The following is a 25,444-nucleotide window of genomic DNA, read 5'->3' on the forward strand; positions in this document are numbered from 1 at the left end:
AAAAACCAAGTTTACAACACAACATTCACACTGCTTTCATCAGGAATTATTCATTCAGGAGAGTTGCACAACAGAAGTATCACTTAGAAGACAAGTCTGCTGATGAATTGCATAACTCAGAGACAGTGCTGCCTGCTGTTCCTGCACGGAGCTGGGAAGATCTCTCACCTGAGACCCTCTAATGTAGCCCCACGTGTTTAATCCAGCCGGAATTGTTGCAGCAACTTCTTCCCTGAGAGGTTTCCCCCCTCCCATTTCAGGTCCAGTCTCCTCAGGGCAAAAGACTGCCTTCGGTTCATCTGCACAGACACATCACTTTCGGTTTCATTTAGATCTTGGGAGTACAGCTGTAATATTTAAAGTGTCTGAAAAGGGTGAGGAATGACTTAGGGGAGTATTAATATGAACAGTTTTAAACTGAAGAGGTCAAACAAAGGTGAGGCTGTTTATCTTAAAGGCTCCCATCCAAATAGCCCCAATCCAGCTTCAGATAATATCTCAGAATGTCCCTCCAGCTGAGAAACAGTATCCTAAAGAAAACAGTTCTAGTGACAGCACGCAATCCGACAATTATTTTGAACCCAGTCTGTCATATTCCAATTTTGGAAGGCATAGCACCAAATCCCACGTTTGCCTTTGGGACTTTTCCTTCACTCATTCCTACATGTAAAAACACAACTACAAGAGACCCTCATCAGATCCAGCACCTTGGGATCTACAAGGAACACAACACAAGAGGAGTGCAGCCTAAATCCACTGGCCAACATTTGAGATAATGCTGCATCTTGTAGCCTCTGACTTTTATGTACACAGCCAGGCACAACAGCTTTTAACCCAGAACTTTTACAACCTCGCAGCAGGTGTTTGGACTCTTAAGGGTGGAGAAGGAAAAGGTGTTCCCTTTAATTAACCACGCACATATTTAAAAGCAAAAGTTTCAAAATTAGCCAACGTTCACTTGGTACCAACTCCTTGCAGCCCTGACTTGACGGGAGCACAGAAAAGGTGACACCAAGAATTCCTGAACCACCACCTAACATTTGACAACCAAACCACTGATTATTTTTTAAGAGCCTGAAAGACAGTCCAAACCACCATTTTTTTGCAACCACTGGACTGAAGGAAGGTAAAAGGCTGAATGGCAGGATGAGTTCATCCTTGGTCATGAAAAAGCAGCTTTATTTGCAAATAAAGCTTTGCAGGGATTTGTTGCTTCAGCTGAAAGCAGCATGAGAGAGCCCTGAGTCACCAGTCAGCTGTCTGGGCAACACACACAGCGTGTGGGGCCCTTTCAGGCATTTTCCTCCTCGGTCTTGGTCGGTAACAAGACTCCTCCCTCTCACCCTTCAGTTCCTGCCGGGGAAGGGGGTTTTGGGAGCACTGTTAATGACTCAGCTCTGCACTGGGCCGAGCAGTGTTTCATCCTGGGGTGCTTTTCAAGCATGAGAGACACAGACAGCAGCTGACTTTAAACCTCCCAAAAGTGCCAACACCCAGAGGCTCGGTACAGAGACACTCCTGGAGAGCTTGACTCATGATGGGTCTGTGCCGTCTGCTCTGCACTGAGGGACACCCCGACACATCAGCCTCAGACCCCAGCTCAGATCTGCAACAGCAGCTTGAACTCTCCTGAACCAAGAGTAAGGCTGAGGGGGTTATTTATTGTTCCTCTTAATCCAAGTACCACTCACAGGAGCTGAATTTTCCCAAAGTTTCAGCTATTTGGACCATGGCTACTGACTTCATCCACCAGCAGTACAGCCAAGGGATGCCAAAAGATAAAGTGTTGCCACCTCTCACCTTGGACATTTATCAGAGAGTATATTTTTAACATTAACGCCTACAGATCCCCTGTGGTACAGATCAGCTTTTCTCAACAGCTTTATTTGCTGCCTGATGCTCCTGCCAGGGTTTGCATTGATTGATTTGTTTGTCAGTAATTGCAGGGATATACAGATACACCCGTTACTTTGCCTGCAGCAAGTGAAAAATACTTCTATTTAGCACAACAACAATCATCATTTGCCTGCCTCAGGTGTCCCAAAGGCAGATTTCAGAAACCATACCACGAAATTCTCCTCGAGAATTTCACCTCAGAGGCTCCACTCAGAGCTCACCTTCTGCCCTCCAAACTCGGGACACTCTCATGAGTAATTACTTGGAAAAGCTGACGTGAAGAAGTGTCTAAAGAGACTTGGGGGAAATGCAGCTCTTGCAAGAAGTTGCTGCTGTTCCCCACCCCCCCTGTGGGTCTGGTCTAGATCCGCTTTTGATGCGGCCTGAGCGGAAAATGCTGCTCATGGAGGAGGAGGAGGAGGAAGTATTACATCTACTGCATGGAGGATGTGAGGAGAATCTAAGTAAGGCAGGTTGGATAAGAACAGGAATTTGGAAAACAGATGCATCCATGAGCTGAAGTGACCCCAACAGTACCTGGAGTTCAATACTGAGCACTTTTTTTTTCTTAAGTTCGGGTAAAATCATAACAGACACACAGAGGCCTACCAAGAAAAGAACTCTGCATTGTGTCTCTGCTTAGGCTGAATAGAACACCAGGAAAAGCTTCTTGGTTTTGCATTCTAACCCCATAAGTAACGGCTAGGGTGTAAAAGCAGCCACTAAAAGTAAAAGTAAAAGCTCATGCAGCCAGGAATAGCACACACCAGAATATTCTGGCCCAAGAACAACCTCTGAAGTTCTTCTAATTGCTTTGCCAACTACTGAAAGTAACCCAAACCTGAATTTTATATTACTTCATAGCTTTTTTCCATGCAAAGTTAATTGCTCATCTGCATAGGTACCTGTGTTTAAAAAATAATAACAAGCAGGTAGCTTACCAAACTGCTCTAGGAAGATCTAAAAAGCAACTGAGTCAAGACAGGGCCAAGGAGCAGCAAAAGCAGAGCTGCTCCACATGGAGGGATGAACCTGGACTCAGGTGAGGATCAAACACCTATCGAGCCCTGGCTTAACTTAGGACTCCTGGAACTGGTCCCAGATGGGTCTAGTTGGGGTGATTAAAGGCCTTTCTGTGCCCTCAGGTGATGGAAAGCCCTGAAAGGCTTCGTGAGCTCTCAAGTTTGTGCCTCCAGGGATGTCTGATGCTGACAGAACCTCGGTGCATGTACAGGCAGCCTGAAGAGCTGAGCATGATCAGAGCAGCTCAGTGACCGAGCCCAGGGGAGCAAATATGCTGCGATAGTATCTGTGGTTTGACAACTTCACATCTGCTTTGTTCTCATAAAAGTAACTATTTGTTGCCCATGGCACGTCAAGATACATCCTTATATATCTCTGCAGTCTTTTCCCAGGGTATGGGTTTAGTCTGAAAGAATTTTTTCCATTATTTTCTCTGTTTCTCTTTCCTGTCGTCGTCTTGGTTTTGTTTTGCTGCTGCGCTTTACTAGACCCTCGAACAAGTCAAAAGTTTAACGCAAGGAAGACTTTCTGTGGAAATCTGACTCCTGGAGAAGCATTTGCCTGGTTTCTGCCGATTCAGCCCACTTTAATCCTGTGCCTCCTAACACAATTCCACCTCCAAACACACTTTTTTTGTTCTTTGCCATTGCACCTCTATTCCTTGCCGTCGCACCTTTGGAACCGATTTTCTCAGGGCAGCCCCAAAACCTCCCCACAGCCGCAGCCTAAAAGCAGCACCCGGGGTGTCTCGCTGGCCTCGGGGTCACCTTTGGGGTGCTGTCTCCGGGCGGGACGCTCTCCCACGGCGCGCGGGGCGGAGGGAAGGGGAAGGGGAAGAGAGGAAGGGCCGCCTCCCGCGGGGGTGCCGCTCCTCCCCTCAGAGGCGTCTGAGAGGCAGGTGGCGAAGGGCGCGGGAGGCGCGGGCAGCGCTGCCAGCGGGGCCGGCAGGTGAGGGAGCGCGGGCAGCGCTGCGGGAGCGCGGGCGATGCGGGAGCGGCCCCGGGGCACCACCTGCGGGCGGCCCTGCGCTGCACCCGCGGAGGGAGCGCCCGACCACCCGGGGTTATTTCTTTCTTTCCCGGCGCTTTTGGCCGCGGTTCGGCGCTCCGGGCGCCTCCTCCGCGGCCGCTCGGCACTTCCTCAAAGCGGGCGCTGCTCCGCGGGCGCTGCTCCGCGGGACCCCCCGGGCGCCGCCGGCCCGAGGGATACGCCGGGAAACATCGTTTCGCCCCTCTCGACCTTAACCTCGGGTGTTTCGCGCCTTGCTGGAGCACGGCTCGCATCCTCCTTCGCTCCCACGCACGGTTTGAAGTTTGGGGCTGTGCGTGCTGAGACCCGCGCAGAGCTCGGTCTGCGGAGCCATCGCTGCTCTTTGGTAGCGGGGTTGGGCAGAGTGCATTGTAGAAATCCCGACGGAGTCAGCAGTAGCCTGGAGACACGTTTCTGGCCTGTCTGATCTGCCCGTGCCAGGCCTTACAGCTGAGCACACGTGGAGCCCGGGAGCTGGGGCGCGTTCCCGAGCAGATCCAGGCTTGACCCGGAGGTTGTGGGACGTGGAGCCCTGGCAGTTTGGGTTCGGTTGGGTTTTCGTGCTCAGGAGTTGGTTGCTTCGCTTGTGCCCATTTTCACGAGCAGGCTTTGTTTGTGCTGCATACTCCGGTAGATTTACTAGTGTTTGTGTTGCCTTATCTCCAAACTGAAACCTCCTGGATTGCAGAGGAGGTGGGGAAGAGGGAATGATGCAGCTTTACGGAATGATGCAGTGCCAGGATTAGCTGCACCGAGGCCATGGATTTCCAACTCAGCATGAAGAAGGAAAGGGTTTCGCCCACCCCTTGGGCTGCTCATTTTCACCCGTGTCAGCACAGGCATTTGTGTGCAGAATTAGACTGGGAAGCGAAACCAAATTTAAAATGAAACGAAAAAAAAATCCACATCAGCTCCCAAATGTTTTCACTGGTACAAGAGGGCAGGTGAGACTGGTGCTTCTCCATAACCATACTGGTTTATGGTGGAACAAGGGTGGGCACAGGTGTAGTTCATCTGCCACGTTCCACCTTGAGCTTCTGAAATAAAATCACATCGTTCTCATCCATAGGCCGGCTGTGGATTACTGTTGGAGTTGTTAGTGATGCTTAGGAGCTTGACTAGGGGCATCCTGATTTTTCTAAAGTCAGGAACGACAGCTGTTCTCTGCACCTTGCACTGCCCCACCTGCCTGGGAGACCCCTTGGGAGCTGTGCCTTGGATGCTTCAGGAGAGTCCCAGCCCTTCCCTTCCACTCGGTCTAATGCACAGCTAAGCTCCTAAATAAATCCATGTGGCGCACAGCAGCACAAATTCCAAATCCTCTATCCCAGAGGCAGGAAAGCCACAGGGTTTCCCAGTGTCCAACACAATGCCTTTATTTACCAAGGCAAGCCAAGCAAACTTCTTGGATAAGTATCAACCCTTGTTGGTTTAGTAACTGTTTGGTGAAAAGGTGTGGGCTGGCACATCCAAGATCCCAACTAACAATAGTGCTTGTTCAGCGGTGTAAATTGGCCTCTTGGAGTCCCACAGTTAGGAAGTTGCAGTTTTCTGACTTAGGGCTCTCTAAATGTCATTGTAATTTTAGAATTTCCGGGCAGGCTCACAGCTCTGTTCCAGTAGAACTCGTTGGTAAGGGGATTTCCTGGTGAAAGGATGGCTTTGAGCTGGACATTGCTTCATTTATGTTGTCATTCATTGAAGGGGGAATCCATCTAATCTTTCAAATCTTAATTTAATCTTCGAAATCCTTTGCCTTTACATTTGACTCACTTTTCCTTATTAGTAGAATTTGTCATTACCAGCTCATTTCTATTCTCCCTTTGATACCAACTTTTATATCAGTAGTGTTGACACCAGGTATGACCTAAGCCCAAAGGAGTTGAAGGAACCATGTCTACAACACTGTGTTCTGAGCATTTTAAGAGAACTTCACTGAAACAGATGACTTGGATTTACACTGTACTCCATAACACAAATACTGCAGGAAACATAATTAACAACGTATCAAATTTGATAATTAGGTGAATTTAATTTTCTACCCTGTTTCTAACCTTTAGCTTAATTTTACATTAGTGTAACCTAAGCTGGTCTGATCTTGTCCTGCAGTCAATCCCAGAAAAGGTCATTCCTTCTCTCGCTCCTCACCTGTGCCAACCACCCTTGATTTTTCTGGGTTTGACTTAACTTTTAGGCTAAAGGTTTAAAGTTACCGACTACTTGTTTTTTAAAAAATATCTACAACAGCCTGTTGAGGTTGTTACATCCCCTCTGGCCTTCTTTGTAAACAGCTCCCCGTTGTTTTTGTGCTAAAAGCAGCCTGTGTGGGGCACCTTCAGCTGTGTCTGTGACCTGGGTTCTCGTGTGTTGCTGAAAATCTGCAATAAATGGAAATCACTGACTTTAGTGCCTAAGCCTCAGCTGCAAAGCCTTGTTTCAGGGCAGAGAGCTGATGTGGTATCTTCTCTCGCTGGTTAAATGTCACAGATCCTGCCTGCAGCATCAATCACCTTGTACCTACAAGCTCTTTCTTCAGGAATTAGAACTCAACTGATGATAACCAAAGCTTCTACTTGGAGCATCTTCTCTGGTTTGGCTTGGCATGATTATTTTTACCTGTCCTGGCAGGAGCCTGGTGGGATCCCAGACAATTCCCCCTGCTGAGACAGGACACGTCCCTGTGCGAGGCAGCAGGAACTGCAGCTCTGTGCCTGGGTATTGCTGGCAGAGAGCCACTAAGGTTAATTGTCTCCCCTCTCAACTACCCAAATAGGTAAAACTACTCCCTGGATTTGGTCCCACGGGCCCAAGCTGGCAGAACTGCAAGTGTAAACTTTGATTTGCAGTGAAAATTACAGCTCTGAGTGCACAAGTCGACGAAATTCCTTCGTTCACTGGACAGATTGCCAAAACAGATCCCACCCACAACTGCAGGCTTTGGTGTCCAGACTGGCAGATTAGCCCTGGATGGTGGTAAAGCCCGGGTGAAACTGGGCCATCTCTCCCCAGCTGGAGGCAACTGAATTGGGGGAGAGGTGAAATCAAAATAAAACCAAAAAACACCCACGTTCCTATCTTGCAACAGCAATCACCAGAGCAGAGTCTAGTTCAGAGGTAACAAGATAACACCTCTGAAGTTCCAGCCAAGGCCGCTGCGAAGTCTTGGCAGCGTGGAATTGTGTTGAGACTGTGGAGAAATGCATTTGTTTGGGAGAGTGGAGGAAAAACATCCTGTTTGTTTTTGCAGAGCTCACACAGACCTTTTCCAACATGAGTTCCTCAACTGACTATGGGTCTCACACCTGGGAGCTCTTGCTGACAGTTGACCATCAACATGAAGGCGTAGAAAAGGAATTTTTACTACAGGTCACAGGGGACCTTCACATTGGAGGACTGATGCTGAAATTAGTAGAAAAAATGAGTGAGTAAAGACCTGTTTCATTTACACAGTGTTATGCAAGTAATAAGTGCAGCTTTCCCTCTACAAAGAGAGGCTGCTGCAGGTTTTGAAACGGTGCTGCCTCTCTTGTGCCACGGCACAGAGCGTGGAGATGCTCAGACTCGGGGTTTTATGTGGTCAGGGCCCCTCCCTGTCTGTGGCCAAAGCCCCTGTGCTACCACAGTGCAAACAAAACTTCGGGTTTGCCCTTGCAGTTTGACAAAAATAATCAGAGCAGGCTGACTATTCAACTCCCTTCCCAGACAGATGTTATGGGTGGGCAGTTTGGGGAGCTGATACCTCGTCTATCTACCTGTGGCAGTCAAAGAGACAGGATTAGTTGTTAAAAGGCGCTTCAGAAGTTACTGTTTCCTGTGCTTTTGGGGCATTCTAGATAAAATCTGAGCCACATTATCCATTGCACACATTCAGGAGGGAACAGCTGAGACTGACCAAGTCAAAGTAGTTAAGAAATGGAAAGTAAAATACCCTGTGTACAGTCACAGCAAGTGAGCAGAGGTGGAAAATACTTCCGCATCCTCTGCACACTTACACACACGACTGAGCTGGAAACCGATGCAGTCGGAGTTTCCACAGGGTCAGAAGGCTAATTTTTCACAGTATTTTTTTCACTAGTACTCAACAGGTGTGAAAAGCTTTCAGTGTTAATATTTGAAGCAAATTTGAGTCGCAGTTTTGACCAGGGAGCTCCACCATAGGCCAGGGCTCTGCTGTGTTAGAGACACGGTGAGGAACAGCCTCTGCGTGGCAGAGCCGATGAGGAGGAACGAGGAATGATGGAAAAGATGGGAACAGCTCAACCAAGACCACACAGCAACTTTACCTGCTGCTACACATTGACAAAGTTAGTTCCCAGTGACTGCCACAAGTATTCAGCAAATGGGGTTCAGATCTCAGGAGCTGTGGTTGCTGCTTAATGTAAATAAATATTCCCGTTTGCAGAGAACTGTTTCCAAACCGAGGTTTTTTTGCATATTTGCTCCACAGTTAATTAACACCACATTGTGTTTTCCTAGAGATATCACAAGACTGGTCAGACTATGCTTTTTGGTGGGAGCAAAAGAAGTGTTGGCTTCTGAAAACCCACTGGACACTGGACAAGTGTGGGGTGCAGGCAGATGCCAAGCTGTTCTTCACCCCCCAGCACAAAATGCTGCGGCTCCGCCTGCCAAACATGAAGACTGTGAGGCTCAAAGTCAGCTTCTCTACCATGGTGTTCAGAGCTGTCAGTGACATCTGCAAAATTCTCAGTAAGTAAAGATAAACCCCCTCTGGCAACTAAGTTGGAGTGTTTCATTGGGTGACTCTGTTTTGGTGTGAAGTCCTTCCTCACAAAACTGTTGAGCTTAAGGAGAAATTTGGACAGATTTTTTGGTTTTTAGTGTGCAGTGCATGGCAGTGGTTCTCAGTCTCTGTGAGAACTGATGCACACACTGTCAGAGATGTGTCCCAAGAGCTGCAGGAGGACTGGATAGTCAAGATCCTGTTGGTGGTTTTGTAGGAATCTTGGTCCTCCTGGAGCAGGACTCGGTCCTGATTATTCCGTGCCATTGACTAAGAGCTGGAGCTTATCAGTGTCCTCCAGCAGCCTTCACCACAGGCAATTTTATGGTGTCAACTGATTTATCACCTATATTCACTTAGCATATTGGTTACATATTCACTTCAGAAGCAGCATGTTTTGAATGTTCAAAACTTTTATATGCCCAAACCTGTTCAGATCAGGGCATATCTAATGACCCCACACCAGCCCACAAATGTCTCGCAGCACTGAGTCTCCGAGTCTCTCTTTCCAATAATGGAGCACCTCCAAGTGGAGGTGAGGTTTTGGGGAATGCCAGAGATGTGCCTGTGCTCAACAGGGAATAATTTGAGTCTGCAAACCGTCTTCAAAATCCCTTCGCTTTAGGGTAAAACGGGGATTAAAATCCTCGTTTTAATTTAGGTCCTCAGAGCTCAGCCCAATAACACCCTCATCTTCAGAAGGAATTTACTGCCTCGTGTTGACCAAAAGGCAGCTTCCAATTCCACCTCCTGGTAGTGGATTGTGAAAGGTGTAGCCTGCCTTTATTATACTTAACAGCTCTGCTATAACGATGCCATAATTATACAACTGGCATTTGGCCAAATTAAATATTTCTCCCAGACTGAGTCAGTGCAGAAATGCTGTAACTTTCCTCATGAGTGAATACTGTCAAAAAAAAAACCAGTCTTTGTTTACCCCCAGGGTAAAAGTGTTTCTCAGAAGTGAAGTGCCAGGTTTGCAGCTGAGAATACCTGTCTGAATGAGCAGGGAACAGTGGACAGCCCAGACAGAAACTTGTGTGAGAAATACAGTGAATAATAAAAGGCATGAGCTTCAAACACAGTGGTTCTTGCTTATTGGTAATTCAGATATTCATAACTTCAGATATTATGCCCCAAGGTGATTGCAGAGCCATGAGGGAGAAAGAGTTTTTCCTGGTGCTCTAAAATGCAGTTACACTTCCCACAAAACCAGGCTTAAATCCTGACAAAACTCCCTCTCACAGCCCAAAGCCTTGTTACAGAATTACTGGATTTTCCATGGCTACTGCTTTCAACCTGCTAAAAATAAAGGTCAGACTGCAACGTGGAGCTTCCTGAATCTGCTAAGTCTCATCTTGCTTCACTTCCCAAACTGCCATTGCAGATATCAGACGCTCAGAAGAACTCTCTTTGCTGAAGCAATCAGGAGACACACTCAAAAAGAAAAAGAAAAAGGACAAGAACAGCAAAGAACCAGTTACAGAAGATATTTTAAACCTGTGCAACTCCCCAGCGAGTTCTGGATTACCAGGTAATGAGGAGTCAATATGATTTTATTCTTCTGAGTGAAAGTCAAAAAGAGGAAGGAACTCTTTGTTATGCAATTAAACCCGGGGAGACCAGTTTATGTAGGATGGTAGTCACAGACACAGAGCCTGAAATCAGTGGCTGCAGGAAATCTCCAATATATCGATATTTTCCTGTTGTTTCTACAAATGTTTTCCTTCCCATTGATATGAAGAAAGGCCATACCAGCAAACAGGTGATCAGCTGTGGCCCTGCACACAGGATGTGCTGCTGCTCTTTGAACATGTGAGACCACGCTTAAAATGTTCATGAAATTTGGCAACCTGCAAGGAAAATGAGAAATAAAGGCTTGAAAGTGTGTGTTTCCCGTGTCCAACACAACTGAGATATCTCACAGAGCACTTCTGTCCCTGAGGTCACCTCACCTGGGAAAGGACAAGGCCAGGTGGAAACAGCAGAGATAGGAGACTGCCTTGAAAGAAAAGGGGTTTTTATGATGGGAAGTGGTAGACAAGACCAGTTTTCCTTGGAATAATGTGTTACGCTCTTAACTTGCAGCAAACCCAGGATTATATAGTAAAACCATGACACCCATTTATGATCCTGTCAGTGGGTCTCCAGCTTCTTCCACAATCACCTGGTTCAGTGACAGCCCCTTGACTGAGCAGAACTGCAACGTCCTGGCCCTCAGTTATCCCAACTGCTCCCCAGAAATGCTGGCAGAGATGTACCAGCCACGGAGCTTGGCTGACAAAGCCAAGCTTAATGCAGGGTAAGGTGCCTCTCTTTGAGATCCTTTGCTTTTAAAATGGTCAATGATGTCATTGTCAGTTTGGATAGCAGACTCCCAAGGCTTTCAATGGGAATGGGAATAGATAAATTCAGTAATTTTGCACCACAAGTAGGTGATTAAGTGAGTTCTGCACAAGCAAACGTTGCTTTTTGTCCACCACAGAGAATACAGAGCACTCAGGGCTCTCATGGTGTGAGAGGATTGTCCCTCTAGCACTAAAATATGGATTGTCAGTCATCTGTGGGGCATTTAACAGCGACTTGGATATTTTCATTGGATTTCACTGGATGACAGAAGGAGCTGGAATTATAAACCAGCAAACACTGGAATCAAAATGGGAATTCAAAATATTACAGGCAGATTCTTCCCTGAGGTTTAACTGAACCTCCCATTTTTGGGGATGAAGAAGAAAGAATCTTACTGGCATTGGTCACCCCACAACTAGTTACTGCTTAGTTCCTGGCATCTGCTCCTCATGTTTTGAGTAGTGCTGGAGAAAAAAAATGAGGAAGATTGTAGGTATTGTGTTTATACAAGGAAAGTTGAAAATCCCTATGAACATTCCACCTTCTTGAATTATGTGACTTTTCCCTGGAGTTGCAGGAATCAGAGCTGTTTGTTCCCACTTTTGTTTCACGCTTGCATTGGAGCTCTGCATGTGTTGGGGTTTTTCCTGTGCAGATGAATCTGTGGGTTGTTTTCTTCCCCAGCTGGCTGGATTCCTCTCGATCCCTTATGGAACAAGGTGTTCTGGAGGACGATCAACTTCTTCTACGCTTTAAATATTACACTTTCTTTGATTTGAATCCAAAAGTAAGAGCTTTGTTTTTATTGCTGTTCATTGTTTGCTTGCTTTCATGTCAAGGAGCTACATAATAATATAGAATGTAGATATATATATAGGATTTTAGCTAGGATTTGTTACAGGCCCTTCAGAAATCAAATCCAATTTCTTCCCCTCAGCTACAGCTGCACTTTTACCCTCTGGACACTGTTCTTAAGATCTTAAGTATAAAGATGAGAGCTCTGAAGAGCTCCAGAAACAGTATCCATATTTCCAGAGGGGCTGGTTGACTTTCTCTCTCTCTTTTGACATGAAAAAATTAAGGGGAAAACTAGACTTAAATGATGTAATGGTATAAGCCCTGCTTTTGAAAATGAACTTAAAAATGACATTTCTGTTCCACTGTCCTTGCTGAATTTCACAGCTTTTCTGGGCTGAACCCCTCAGAAGTGATCAGGACACTTTGCAGTTCATGTGGCGTGGGTTTTGGGTGAAATGCCACCCCTACTGAAATGTGTCTCAAACTCAGCAGCCCAAACATTTCCTCTCTTTGTCCCAGCCAGCCACGGAGCCACAGCCCAAAAATACTTCAGGCAGCTGAATATATCCCCTCTGCTGGGAGAGGTCATGCCCCAAGGTTTACACCCTCACTAGCTCTGGGGCTGAATATTTCTGAGTCACTTCAGCTTATTAACCACGCAGATAATAAGAGACAATCACTGTCCAAAAAAGGGATGGTGAATTAAGGCAGATCTGACTAACATGAAGCTGCTGCGAAGGCAGAACCAGAACTGAAAGAGCCAAGAGCAAAGAGGGGAAGTGAGGGACGAGAGTTCCGCGTGTCACCCTCGTACCAGCTCTGTCTCGCTGCTGTCACTCCCACGGTGTGGTTTCACAGTTCTGCTACACCAGTCCAGGGCCTGCTGCCTCAAAAGGGGGTGTCTTAATCTCCTCTTCTGCCTCAGCCAAGGGCTGCTGGTGTGTTTTCTGTTGGCTCAGCAGGTCACTGTGCCCAGGCACACAATGCACAAGCTGGTACAGGAGAAGGGAACAAGGCAGAGGTGGGAGGAGGAAGGAAACAACGGTTGTGGTTCAGCCCGGTGTTAGATCAGCTGATTATGAATCTGTACCTTGGTCATTAATGGCCAGTGTTGTTCTTTTTTGCTCCAGTATGATGCAGTGAGAATCAACCAGCTCTACGAGCAGGCCCGCTGGGCCATCCTGCTGGAGGAGATCGACTGCACGGAGGAGGAAATGCTGATCTTCGCTGCCATACAGGCACGTACTTGATCCAAGTGGCAAAACCTGTTTCCTCAGGAGGCAGGCACAAGCTAGGACAGGACCAGGATAGAGGCGAGGCCAACAGCTCTGCTTGGATTGGGGTCTGCTCTTTGGGTGAGAAACAATAAGCAGCATCCAGCAGCTAAACCAACCCAAGTCAGGAGCAGCAGTGACACCATTATTCAAACGGGCACATACAAGTGTGGAACCACTTACAACATTGTCTAGAGCAAACCACACCCAGGATGCCACTTTGATAGCAGATATCAGAAGATTAGTATGAAGTGTTGCTACCATCCTTTCACCTCTTCTTCCTGAACGTTTCTGTAATATATATGTTCATAACAGACAGGAAAAAAGCTGCAGTACAATATGAAGGGAAGGGCACTGTGCAGCACACGGAAATTTAATGGGAGCGAGCACGGCTCAGGCCCTGACCGTGGGGAATAAGGCACAAATGTTTGGTGATGATAAATTCCTTCCTTTCAAATGTAAATGGAGCTGCCAAAAATTCACAGCCCTGCTGCTACAGAACACCAGGGAACTTTGCTCCAAGTTTCCAGCGGGTATGGATGGTGCTTAAAGTTTACAGTTCCAAGGATGCAAATGTAGCATCTTGTCCACCTCCCAGAACAGGGACGGTTATAACAGCGAAGGAATGCAAACACTGGCAATGAAAATAGGAAACTGTTATCAGCCATTGCACTGGAGAGCATAATGGACATCCCTGTTTCCTTGGGGAAAAACCCTGGTTCTGTGCTGCAGAACTCCACAGTTGTCCAACACCCAGAAGGCCAAATGGTCCTTTTCGTATGCTGTGATTTGTGTTGCTGATTGATACCCTGACTGTTGTTTACTGATGTTTTATTTCAGTATCATGTCAGCAAGTTGTCATTATCGTCAGAGGCACAAGATTCCACCTGTGAATCGGAAGTAGATGAAGTAGAAGCTGCACTTTCCAACCTGGAAGTGACACTGGAAGGTGGAAGCACAAGTAACATTTTGGTAGGTCCTTCGGGATCCTGGAATGGCTGTCACGGTGTCAAAGGTGTTGGCTCTGATGATCCCACCCAGTTCTTGGGTTTTCTAACAGAGTGCATTGTACTAAAGTTATTCCTAATTGTTCCCAATAGGAGGACATCACAGACATCCCAAAACTTGCTGATAATCTCAGGCTAGTTAGGTGAGTTGTTAACATTAATAATAAACCAGGCAAAACCTTAACCTGAATAAAACAGGCTTAACCTTACAAGAGATCTCCTGAGTTTTTCACTCTCATCTAACAGCAGATCCTATAGTTATAAATTAACATATATATATATATATATATATCCTAATACCATCCTCTTCCAATCTTTCTATTGCTTCTTCTGGTAAATCTTTCCAGCTTTTGGGGTGCTGGGGTAACTAAACTCGTACTTATTAAAAGATCACGCTCATCACTCATCTCTAAACAAAACTCTACAGTTTTATTTTCAATCCCATTTTACTGGGTTTTGCCAGTGAAAAAAACTAGAAGAAACTCGCAGTTCTCCCTGAGAAGAATTTCTGAAAGCAACCCTGGGGAATGTATTTTTTAAACGAAAGAAATAACCAAATGACCCCTTTTCTAACCAAACACAGAGGCTGTTTCTTCTAACATCAAAATGAGTTTCTGTGGTCCCGCTATAATATCTTGATTTTTGGGTGATCTAAACGACTGCAGAGACCTCAAGTCTGCAGTGCCTTTTATCAGAAAACAGCCTTTGTGTTTCAGAAAGATAAAGTTTCCTGTTGCACGAATATTTATCAGATTCATTCCGTGGACAGATGGTGTTTAGTAGCCAGGGAACTGAAAACGGCACCTGAAAAATGGTAACTGTTGTTGACTGTTAAGAATTGTTAATTATTAATTTCTAATTAGGAATTTTATTTGACATTCAGATTATTCAGGTGCCTTCAGAAGAAAGGGAATTCAAGCTTTTAACAATGGATTGTTTGTTTTCCCCCAGCAGTGGAGCAGTTTGCTTTTAAAAGAGTTTTTAAAAGAGTTTGCTTTTAAAAGCATTCAGTTGTTATTTTTCATCAGGAAAAGGTTCCTGTGTTCTTGATAAATCACTTACTAAACCCAAGACGTTTTAGAAGCTAAGTAAGGTGTAAAATGTTTTTTTAAAGGAACAACAACATTTTGCTCCTGTAATTATTTGCTTAATGGTAAAAATGCAAAGCTCTGCATGTCCTACTGCTTTAGTGTTCATATGGTGGACTTTTATTCCTATTTATTCTCAGCCTACACCACATTAGCACAACAGGAAATGATGCTTCAGGTGGGTGACAATATTGTGGAGAAATACAATATTTTTTTCAAAAAGCTTTCCATAAAATTTTCAGGATTTTTTTTATTTTTAATAGAAAAATATTTTTGTCTGTTTAAAAATAATTATAGTCCCTTATTTTTGAAGAATGTTGTTGTTATTGGGAAATTAAAAGCCAAATTCTTTGGCAGTTTTGAAAATCCGCTTTTTTTTTAATTTAAACATAAAAATCACCATTTTCTAGAAAGGATTCTAAACTAGGATTTTTAGAAAGGGTCTGGAGAAGGTAAGAGTGTGTATAATAAATCACCTTTCCAGACAGCTCTATACTCTTTGTACCATCATCTTTGATTTAAAGGGAAGGACTGGAATAGTTTTTTATCTTTTTTCTTCCTTTTAACTTCATTGCTGACCTTTGTCACTACTTGTGAAGTATTTCTCTAATAAACAGAGCTAACACCTCTGGTTTTCTCTCCTGAAGTGCTGCAGAACCTCTATAATTAGTGAAGGAATAGAATTTTTGTTAGATATTCAGATTAAATTTCAGCTCCACCAGAATATTTGTGAGTGACTTGGCAGTTTGTCCATTTTGGTAGAAACCAGTGTGATTCCTTTGTTTCCTGTAGGCCCAGGAAGCTCTCACTCAAAGCTATCAAGTCATACTGGTTTATCTTCAGAGACACTTCAATATCTTATTTTAAAAACAAGGAATCTGCACAGGGAGAACCCATTGAGAAGCTAAACCTAAAAGGTAGGAATTTTCCTTTCTTTCCTTTTTCTGAGTCCTCTGATCTCAAAGGAAAACAACTTGAGTATTAAATCTGGTCCTTTAGTACTAAATCAGTGATTAAAATCAGTGATACAGGAATGAAACCAATGAATTTCCTTCTGATTCTCTGTGATCCAGGATGTGAAGTTGTCCCAGATGTAAATGTTGCAGCAAAGAAGTTTGGAATCAAGTTGCTAATTCCTGTTGCTGATGGCATGAATGAAGTGTATTTGAGATGTGACAACGTGAGTAACGAGACAAGGGGAAGTCTGTGTTCCAGATTTATGGCAGATTGTCTAGAAGATCTGTTGTCCTGTCCTGGAATGTGTTTAGAAAAATAAGGATGCTGCAGAGAGTTTATTACCTAGACCTTTAGTAAAATTTAAGAATGACGTGGTGGCCTAACAAATACATGATTATTATGGGGATAAAAGGACAATAATCCTGTGTGTATCATTTTCCAATGATAGCATTTTATCATCACTGTTTTCACCAGTTTCCAAGTAAGGCTGGTAGAAAGAAAAAAAAGAACAAACTATCAAAAAAATAAAAGGAGATTCCAGTATTTTGTTCCGATGTTTTCAGAGGGCTGAGGTCTGGATTTTGTTCTGTCCTTTCCTGGATTAGAACTGTCCCCATGCAGATGAGGGCAATGGGACAAGGATCTTACATGAATTTCCAGTTTATTTCATTTGTATTAAAATGAGTCAAACCGAATTGTGTAAAACCACTCATTGGGTGACAATGTCACGCGATCAAATTCCCAAGGGAATCTATTCCAAAGTACTGGATTCCCTTGAAGGTGTAAAGCCTAACAGTGTCCAACTTTCTATCCCTGTGCTGCTGCAGGAGGATCAATATGCTCGGTGGATGGCTGCTTGTGTCCTGGCCTCCAAAGGCAGGACCATGGCCGACAGCTCCTACCAGCCCGAGGTGCAGAAGATCCTGTCGTTCCTGCAGATGAAGAACATGTCTGCCCAGGCCACCTCTGATCCCGACAGCATGGATATGAAACCGGAATGCTTCGTCTCGCTGCGTTACACCAAGAAATACAAGTCCAAGCAGGTATCCTGAGATGGCTCTGGCAGGGGGTGGGTGGTTCCAGGGGTTGCCGAGGGGTGAGGCTGGATCCAAGCAGCGTTTGGAAGCTGTACAGTAGGATCACCTGCAGTACTCGTTTGTCCCTTTGTAAGAGGCCTTTCTTTAAAGTGAACACAGGGACAGGTGTCTCAGCACCTCTCCTTCATCCTCATCCCTGCCTGAGTCATCCATGATGTTCTGTTCCTGATACACTGTCCCTGAAAGTCTCTTCAGAGAAAGAAAGGAGGGTTTTAAGGAGAGGAAGTTACTCTGCATCTGGAACAGCAGGGTCTTCCTGTCCCCTTGGCCTGGGTGCCTCTCCTTCCTCTCCACCTAATTCCTTGTCCGCTGCTTTTGCTGCAAAAGAGCTCAGCCTACCCATCCTGAGGGGAGTCTCCAGAGCAGTGTATGGAGCCAGTGCTGCACAAACCCAGCCCCCAGCCCCTGGTGCCCTGTTCTGTCCTGCCCTTGGTGCTCAGGGTCTGTCCCCAGGTGCCCTCTGTGGTGCCTCTGCACGAGGTGTCTGAGCTGACGGTGTTTGATTCAGTGGAAGCAACGGGATTTTTGTTCTCCGCTCAACTGAAACCTTTCTCCTTCCCGTGTTTCCCAGCTGACTGCTCGCATTCTGGAAGCCCATCAGAACATATCCCAGATGTCCCTGGTGGAGGCCAAGCTGCGTTTTATCCAAGCATGGCAGTCCCTGCCCGAGTTTGGCTTATCCTACTACATCGTAAGGTAATCACATCCCACAGCCACAACGTGTTCATGCTCAGTGGTCTGCGGAAAGTTCTTTGAGTCCCTGTTCTGGAAACATTCCCAATTTTTCCCCCCCCCTAGACCTTTCAATTCTGGTGACTCCCATACTGCTGTTTTTTCTTCAGTAGCTCCATTCCTGGAGCGAGACTCTCCATTACACCTGCCTTCATACAGACCTGTGGGGTTTTGCCAGGAGTACAATATCTCTAGGATTAAACCCTTATGGACATCACTAAATTTAATTAATTATTATTCATTAAAATCACTTACTGACTCACTAAAATGTAAAAAATGCAAATCTCACCGGTGTGCTCAGGTTTGCAGTATGTGTTCACTCTGACCCTTGCTCATTGGAATATGATAAAACACTGATTTCTTTGGCATTTCGTTAAGAAAACAGCAAATGCTCCTTTTTTTAGGTTGATCTAGAGGAGCAGTGAGCACAAGAAAGGTCCTGTTGTGTTCACAGCAGCTTCCCCTGGACACAGCAGGGTTCTGACCCGCAGTCTTTTCTCCTGACAAAACACCAAACAGCTGAAAAGTACTGACACAACCATCCTGGGAGACACCTTCCTTAATCTATTCCTAACACCTCTTCCAGGGCTAGTTGGGAATCATCTGTGGTGTAAACTGAAGCAGCTGGGAGCTGTTCCCTGGCACAGAGGCCAGCTGGCATGGAACAGCCCACATCTGGACTGTTAAACTCTCTGAGTTCCCAAAACCCAGTGGGAACTTGCGGGAACTACAAGACCACGTTGGTCCTTGGGTGTTCCAGCTTCTAAACTGTTCCTGGGAGGCATTGGAGAGTCAACTGGAGCCAGGATTCTGCCTGAACTCCTTGGCCCTGGGAATTTTCACCCCATCTGTCACCACTAATCCCCTTAAACAAACCAACACCCCCAACACCTAAACTGTGTGAATTTATCTCAGTGGGGTGTCAAGTAAAGCACAAATTTTGTCCAGGTCACATTCTTTCCCTAAAGTCCGGTACATTTAAGGAGAGGAAGTTCACAAACAGGATCTAAAATACTGAAAATGGTAAAAGCAGACAGGTGAGATCTCTTCCAGCTTTCATCAGGAAGGTAGTTTCTTTACCAGAGAGATCTTTTCCCAGCTATTCCCAACTCAAAAATTTCTGCCCCCCAAAGGTTCTGATACTTTTATGTTTAATTTTCATCTCTAATCAGAAGAAAATTGAAATGTTTAAATGTCTCAATATTTTTGCCATGTCATTTATACCCAGAAATATGTATATATTGCCAACAGTTGTTTCGATAACTTAATGGTCATATATAAAATATAAAAATTGTGATATATAAAATATTAAATTTATTTTGATTATATAATTTAGGTTAATGTAACTAGAGGAACATGTTTCAACATTAGAGACAGGAAGGAATGAAAATTATCGTCGGCATTTTTTCCCAGTGAAAATAAAATGAAAATTCATGCATTTAGGAAGAACAGTACTTTTTTAGCAGGAAACAATGAATTAGAAAAGATTTCAGGCAGATCTACCTGCCTGATTATTTTCCATCTTACCCCATGGTTCACCAGTCTACACTTTTGCTTTATAACCAATCCTATTCTAAAGAAAGGTCCAAGCTTTCCTAAATCCCAGACTGTCGTGACTTTTCCCATGTTTTTGCACTTTCAGGGGAGAGCAGGTGAAACGTTTCTCTAGACAGAAATCATTGCCAACCAGATCTGCTCAAAGGTTTTGGGTTGTTTTTTTTTTTCCAGGTTTAAAGGAAGCAAAAAGGACGATGTGCTCGGGGTGTCCTACAACAGGCTGATCCGGATAGATATGGCCACGGGAGATCCTATCACAACGTGGAGGTTCTCCAACATGAAGCAGTGGAATGTGAACTGGGAAATTCGCCAGGTAAAGCTGGAACAGCACTGCCTTCAGCTCCTTGCAGTTCAGACACACTGGAGGATGCTTTCAGAAAATATTTGCAAACCTCAGTGAAAAGATTTTGAACGTGTTGTGACGTGCTATGTAATGAGCTGTCTGGAGTTTTTCTTAAGGAGCCTGTAGTTAAAAAGTCAGAAACTAAAAGATCATCAGTTTAAAACGTTCCTACCAAGTTTATTCCTTAAGAGTTGCCCTTGGTTTTGATGGGATGAAATAGAGAGATTCCAACATGTGACATTCACTGCTGTCAGTAAAAATCTCATTTGAACTCTCTGTGCAGTCCAGCTCATGCATCATCCTCTGAACTGGGGGGATTCAGTCTCTGTCACAGACTGAGGATACAGGATTTGTCTTTCAAATCCCAAACTGAGATTGCAAGGCCACAGTGTGAGCAACCCTGTCAATATGTGGTCTCTGATTTTGGGTTTCAAAGCTTGAAGCCAACTCTGTAAATTGTAGATTTGTGGGGTGGAACTGGTGTGACCTGAGGCAAATTGAAGCACCTTGGAAACTGTTCCTGCTTACAGAGTTTTCCACATCCATCTGTTGGAACCAGGAGAGATCAGACACACTCCCTATTGCTCTCCTGCAGGACTCCCTGTGCCAGAGCCTGTCATTCTGGTAAATTTGCTGGGTTTCCTTTAAATCCCTCTCAAAAAAAGGCAGGAACCACAGTTAGTAACTAAGCTCAGTTTGCTGCATTTTAGAACTAACAGTAGCTGGAAACCAAAACCTGGAGCCCAAAGGCAGGTTTAAGGTCAGAAGGTAACAGGGGTCAGATTAAACATCGTTGGTGAAGTGCACAAAGAGTCGGGAGTGCCACTCCTGCTCTTCCCAGTGTTCACTTCATATGCCACTGGAAAAAGAGTTAAAAGCACGAGTTTGTCGCCTGCGTGAACAAGCAAAAATATTTTGACCACAAGAGGGCCCTGATACAGCAGAAAAGTAAGAAACAAGCGGCCAAACACCCTCAACATGCAGCAGAACAGAAATCTTGGTTAGCAGAGGCAGGTACTGCTTCATCACAGGATTTGTGACCCAGCTGTGCTCCCACACTTGCTCTTTCTTCCCAATCCAGCTTATCCCTGGGCCTGATTTTGCCATCCCTGTTTCCTTTAGGTTGCCATCGAGTTTGACCAGAATGTCTCCATTGCTTTCACGTGCCTGAGTGCAGACTGCAAAATCATCCATGAATATATTGGGGGCTACATCTTCTTGTCAACACGGTCCAAAGACCAGAATGAAACGCTGGATGAAGAGCTCTTCCATAAATTAACTGGAGGTCAGGAATGAGATGAAGTAAACTGTCTTCCCTCTGCCTGCTTCTTGTTATAGCTAAGAGCAGAGATTATGGAAAAATCTCTCTGATTGTTAACTGCTGGCTACTAATTATTGTACATGTCAATTAATCTTTGTAATATGACTGGGACTGTTTACAGTTTTTGTTAAATATTGAAGGTGAGGTCAGTGGATGCCATGTGGCAACTCCATCATCAATACTTCAGAAAATTAAATCACCTTTGTTTTCCTTTTGTACAGCTTGATATTTTTAAATAAACAGTGCCTGGCCACTGGCATTTTTTTAATCTGGTATTTTTAATTGCAGCAATCTGTTTAAGCATCCAGGACATGTAACTTGAGGGTATTGTACAGCAAATTTTCTCCGTTACAGCCATGCACCTCCCACTGCTAAAGTGGCTGTTGTTAAAGAGCCCAGCTTTTATCAGAACTAAAGCTGAATAAATACATATTTTAAAGCTACATGACTTGTCTGACACTTGCCCTGAGAACACAAAGCATTCCATCAGTGTTCCAAAGTCCTGCAGGCTGAGCTATCGAAACTCATGTAGTGATTACTCGGTTGCTCAAAAATGTAGCACCCATGTCTACCTTCATCCACTGAGGTGGCTCCCTGGAAGCCAGAGAAGCTACAAAGAATTAATCTTGGAAAAACTGGATCCAAAACATCGATCTTTTGAGGAACTTTGTTAATTACCTGGTTGAAAAAAAGTGAGTTTGGTACTATCTGAAATTATTTGCTTGTTAAAAAGGCCTCGGTGTGGGCCTTTCTATTTTCTGTCCCTGTTACTCTGTTTCACTGGACAAAACTTGCTTATGTGTGAGGAGCTGGAATTCCTGGAGGAATGATTTTATGTGTGTTGTGCAGACTCCAAAGAGAGATTGATGCTCCAAGGGCTGGAGCACCTCTGCTCTGGAGACAGGCTGGGAGAGCTGGGGCTGTTCAGCCTGGAGAGGAAAAGGCTCTGGGGAGACCTTACAGCACCTTCCAGGGCCTAAAGGGGCTCCAAGAGAGCTGGAGAGGGACTTTGGTCAAGGGCCTGGAGTGATGGGACAAGGAGGAATGGCTTCACACTGAAATTCTTCCCTGTGAGGGTGGGGAGGAGCTGGCACAGGTTGCCCAGGGAAGTTGTGGCTGCCTCATCCCCAGAAGTGCTCAAGGCCAGGTTGGATGGAGCTCTGAGCAACCTGGGATAGTGGAAGGTGTCCCTGCCCACGGCAGGGGGTTGGAACTGGGTGAGCTTTAAGGTCCCTTCCAACCCAAACCACTGTGATTCCAGCTCTGCCTGCTGGAAGGAGCCACACACACCCACCGAGCTGAATGACATTTGGTTCTACCCTACAACACACAGTGACCAGTGAAGCAAGGACAGAGTGAAACTGGGAGAATTCATGAAACTGCTGGACAAACCAAAACTGTTTTCACATATCTAAAGGAATACAATGGGCAGGTGTTGTCATATCAGCAAGAGATGCTGCAGAAATCACTGTGTGATTATAAACATCACTGGGACCAGAGAGCCCTGATTGTTGGGCCACGTCCTCTGCTTCTCTCCAGTCCCTGTCAATGGGCTGCAGTGGAATCACTCCCACATTGTGCCAGTTTAAACAAACTATAGCTTTACATTTAAAAAACCCAAAAAGAGTACAGCCTGCTTCCCAGCCCTCTGACTTCCCTCTCCTCAGCACATTTTACACAGGCTGAGGGACCATCCAGTTTTCCTTCAGTAGAGGACTTACCCATTTCTCACTTGCTTGATACAGGCCTAGTATTTTCCTTGTCCAAGTCCAAACACTGGCCATATTTAAGACCTGCCCAAGGGTTCCATGGGAGAGCTGAATGCTCATATTAGTGCCAGCACCTCTTGCACAGACAGCTGCCTTCCACACTCAGCCTCCACTTAGGCTTTGCAGGCAGGATCCTGACCATTTGCCTACACAAATTTCTCCCTGGAAGGACAGCTCCCTGCTCATCATTCCCGGAGCAGAGCTTGTTGCCCAACTGTTACATGGAAGTCCTGGAGTTGCCCCTTGCCTACGTGACCTGAACACAGGAATGCAGGGACATGGGGAAATTGGAACATAATTCTCATTGTGAGAGTGTGTGGCTCCCTTCAGTGCTGAACAAGCACGTCCACTTGCAATCCAAGCTGTCCGGACTGGGATTTCGGAGAAACTATCAAATATTTCCATTTTCCTTCCTGCCCCTCCTTCAATCTCACCCCATGTGTCACTGCTGCTCTGCAAGGAGGCTCTGCCAGCTCATCCAGGCTGGCTGTCAGCCCTGTCCTTTGCCTTTTAGCTTTAAGGAATGATCCCCTGCTGCTGTCCTCTCTCTGTGTCTCTTTAGGTCATCAGCTGTCTTTTCTCCTCGCTCCACTCACCTTGCAAGGCTTTTCCATGAGAGGCAAGGAACACTGAGGAAAAAAATCTGGTTTTATCCAGCTGCTTTCAGTGCTGCATGTGACAGTAGCTCTGCTTCCTACAAGCAGCCCTTGGAGAGGTTGGAGCAGGAAGGCACAACCCAGGGCATCCTGCACCTCCGTGATTCCAGGCTGGATAATTTGAGAGGAGACTGCACCAGCCTGTTCTGACACATGCACCAGCCACAGCACCAAGTCATCTGTCATCCCACCCCGTGTCACCCAGCACGTCCCTGCCACGCTCCAGACATTCCCCTTAATGCTCATCATCCTCCCTGATTCCTGCAATCACCCGATCAGACGTGGTTCATCCCACCTGATTTACACCCAGGGTTAAAGAGCACAGGCTCGGGGGTCTGCAGGAGCCAAGTTACTCATCCCGCAGTGCCAGATGTGGGAGAGGTTTCCCAGAGAGAGCGAAAGCAGCGCAAGGGCGGCTGCCCCCGAAGTTGTGCAACACAGAGATGAAATCCGGGACAGGAATGTTGTTTAGATGAAAACAAAAACCTTCAGGAAACCTTTCAGGAAAATACCTCGGCTCAGCCACAGCCCTATTCTGTACATCGTGCTCAGTTAAACCCCGATCAGGGTAAAACCCCGCCGATGTCAGATGGCTGCTGTTTGCTCTTACTCACACCAAATTCCGCAGGGAATTTCACCGGAACGCGTGTTACTGCAGCAGAGACACACACCCATAGTTTTCTGAAACCTCAGGCTAAATAATCCTGTTCCTGCATTCTCTCCCTGTTCTCTGTAAGAAAAATCTTGCTCGTGCTTGCTCCGTGGACAGACCCGCGAAACGTTTCTTTTGTTGGCTTTAAAATCCATTCTCCAGAGTTTTTCAAGGTATTTTCATTCTTAACCATCACTTGGACCGCGGCCAGCGAGAAACATTCACCTCTTAAACTTTACAGCCTGGTACCATCCTCGCCTTCTCCTGCTCTCCCCGAGCTCTGCTTATCTCGGTGTCACTGAGGAATGCAGGGCTCTGCCCGAGCATTCCTGCGGGCAGAGGGGCTTTGTGCAGCCTTGAATCACCCCCGGGGAGGGGGCGTCTGGTTCGGCTCCTTATGCATCACCCGTGTGAAAAGGCTGACAGAAACGCCTGCTTTTACTAAACACGCCCTCAGGTTGCCGCCGAAACTCTTCGAAAAGCAGAAAAAAACCGGAGCAGAATAAAAGGTGACATGAGAACAGGCCAAAGTGGCCCACAAAGGGGAAATCTCTGCCTGCTGCTACCAGATATTTGAAAGAAACTGGTGAGAGAGGGCTGCTGCCTGCCCTGGGAAACCTCCACCAGTACCTGGGCAGCTGCTTGAGATACAGCACCATATTCCAGATGATTAGAGCTTGCTGGGAAGATACAACACCTGCTGCAAAAATTGAGCATGCAAAAAGCAGAAACAAGGCTGGAAAATAAAAGCAACAAAAGCTCGTTTTCCAAGGGTGCTCTGCCTCTTGCAACAGGTTCTCTGTATCACTCGGAAATCAAGCGCCCCTGGGCAAACAAAGCCTCCACCTCCACCAAAATGAGAGGCTGCTTTCCAGGTCTGACAGTCTGCTTGCCTCCAAAATAAAGCCAGTAAGGTTGAACTCGTTAAAGTTAAGGCAGGTTCTGGTTCACCGGGTTTGCTGGAGGGTTTTTTTTAAGATGTTAAAAGCAATAAGACAACCAATAACCCTAAAATAACCACTGAAAATTCGTTGTCTGTAAATACCGAGCCAAAGGCAGCAAACACAACACAGGCACTTCATAGCCCAGGGCAAAGCCAGGCCACCTCCCTGCGTTCCAGCTTCCCCAAGAGGAGCCGTGCAGCAGGTCTGG

The 25,444-nt window shown here is 45.7% G+C and overlaps 2 protein-coding genes across 2 annotated transcripts in view; one reads left to right on the forward strand and one right to left on the reverse strand.

The window, feature by feature from the left end:
- Positions 1-25,444, reverse strand: part of BMP2 (bone morphogenetic protein 2) — a 216,395-nt gene that overhangs the window by 174,858 nt on the left and 16,093 nt on the right. The window lies entirely within an intron of this gene.
- Positions 3,770-21,620, forward strand: FERMT1 (fermitin family member 1). Its single transcript, XM_027693285.1, has 15 exons — positions 3,770-3,867; positions 7,196-7,369; positions 8,425-8,658; positions 10,080-10,226; positions 10,781-10,994; positions 11,726-11,828; positions 12,970-13,077; positions 13,954-14,085; positions 14,214-14,263; positions 16,001-16,125; positions 16,282-16,388; positions 16,993-17,208; positions 17,834-17,958; positions 19,723-19,864; positions 21,017-21,620. Exons 2-15 carry the CDS (start codon positions 7,219-7,221, stop codon positions 21,188-21,190), a joined length of 2,028 nt encoding a protein of 675 aa, XP_027549086.1. The 5' UTR covers positions 3,770-3,867; positions 7,196-7,218; the 3' UTR covers positions 21,191-21,620.

The sequence above is a fragment of the Neopelma chrysocephalum genome, unplaced genomic scaffold, assembly GCF_003984885.1.
Source record: "Neopelma chrysocephalum unplaced genomic scaffold, ASM398488v2 Primary Assembly neopelma1_91, whole genome shotgun sequence".
NCBI classification, from domain to species: Eukaryota; Metazoa; Chordata; class Aves; order Passeriformes; family Pipridae; genus Neopelma; species Neopelma chrysocephalum.

Excerpts from the sequence above, each read along its gene's own strand:
- FERMT1 (XM_027693285.1), top strand. The coding sequence starts at position 7,219 with ATGAGTTCCTCAACTGACTATGGGTCTCACACCTGGGAGCTCTTGCTG. Across the intron at positions 10,227-10,780 it reads AGCGAGTTCTGGATTACCAG|CAAACCCAGGATTATATAGT; the intron begins GTAATGAGGAGT and ends CTTAACTTGCAG. Across the intron at positions 16,126-16,281 it reads TGAGAAGCTAAACCTAAAAG|GATGTGAAGTTGTCCCAGAT; the intron begins GTAGGAATTTTC and ends TCTGTGATCCAG.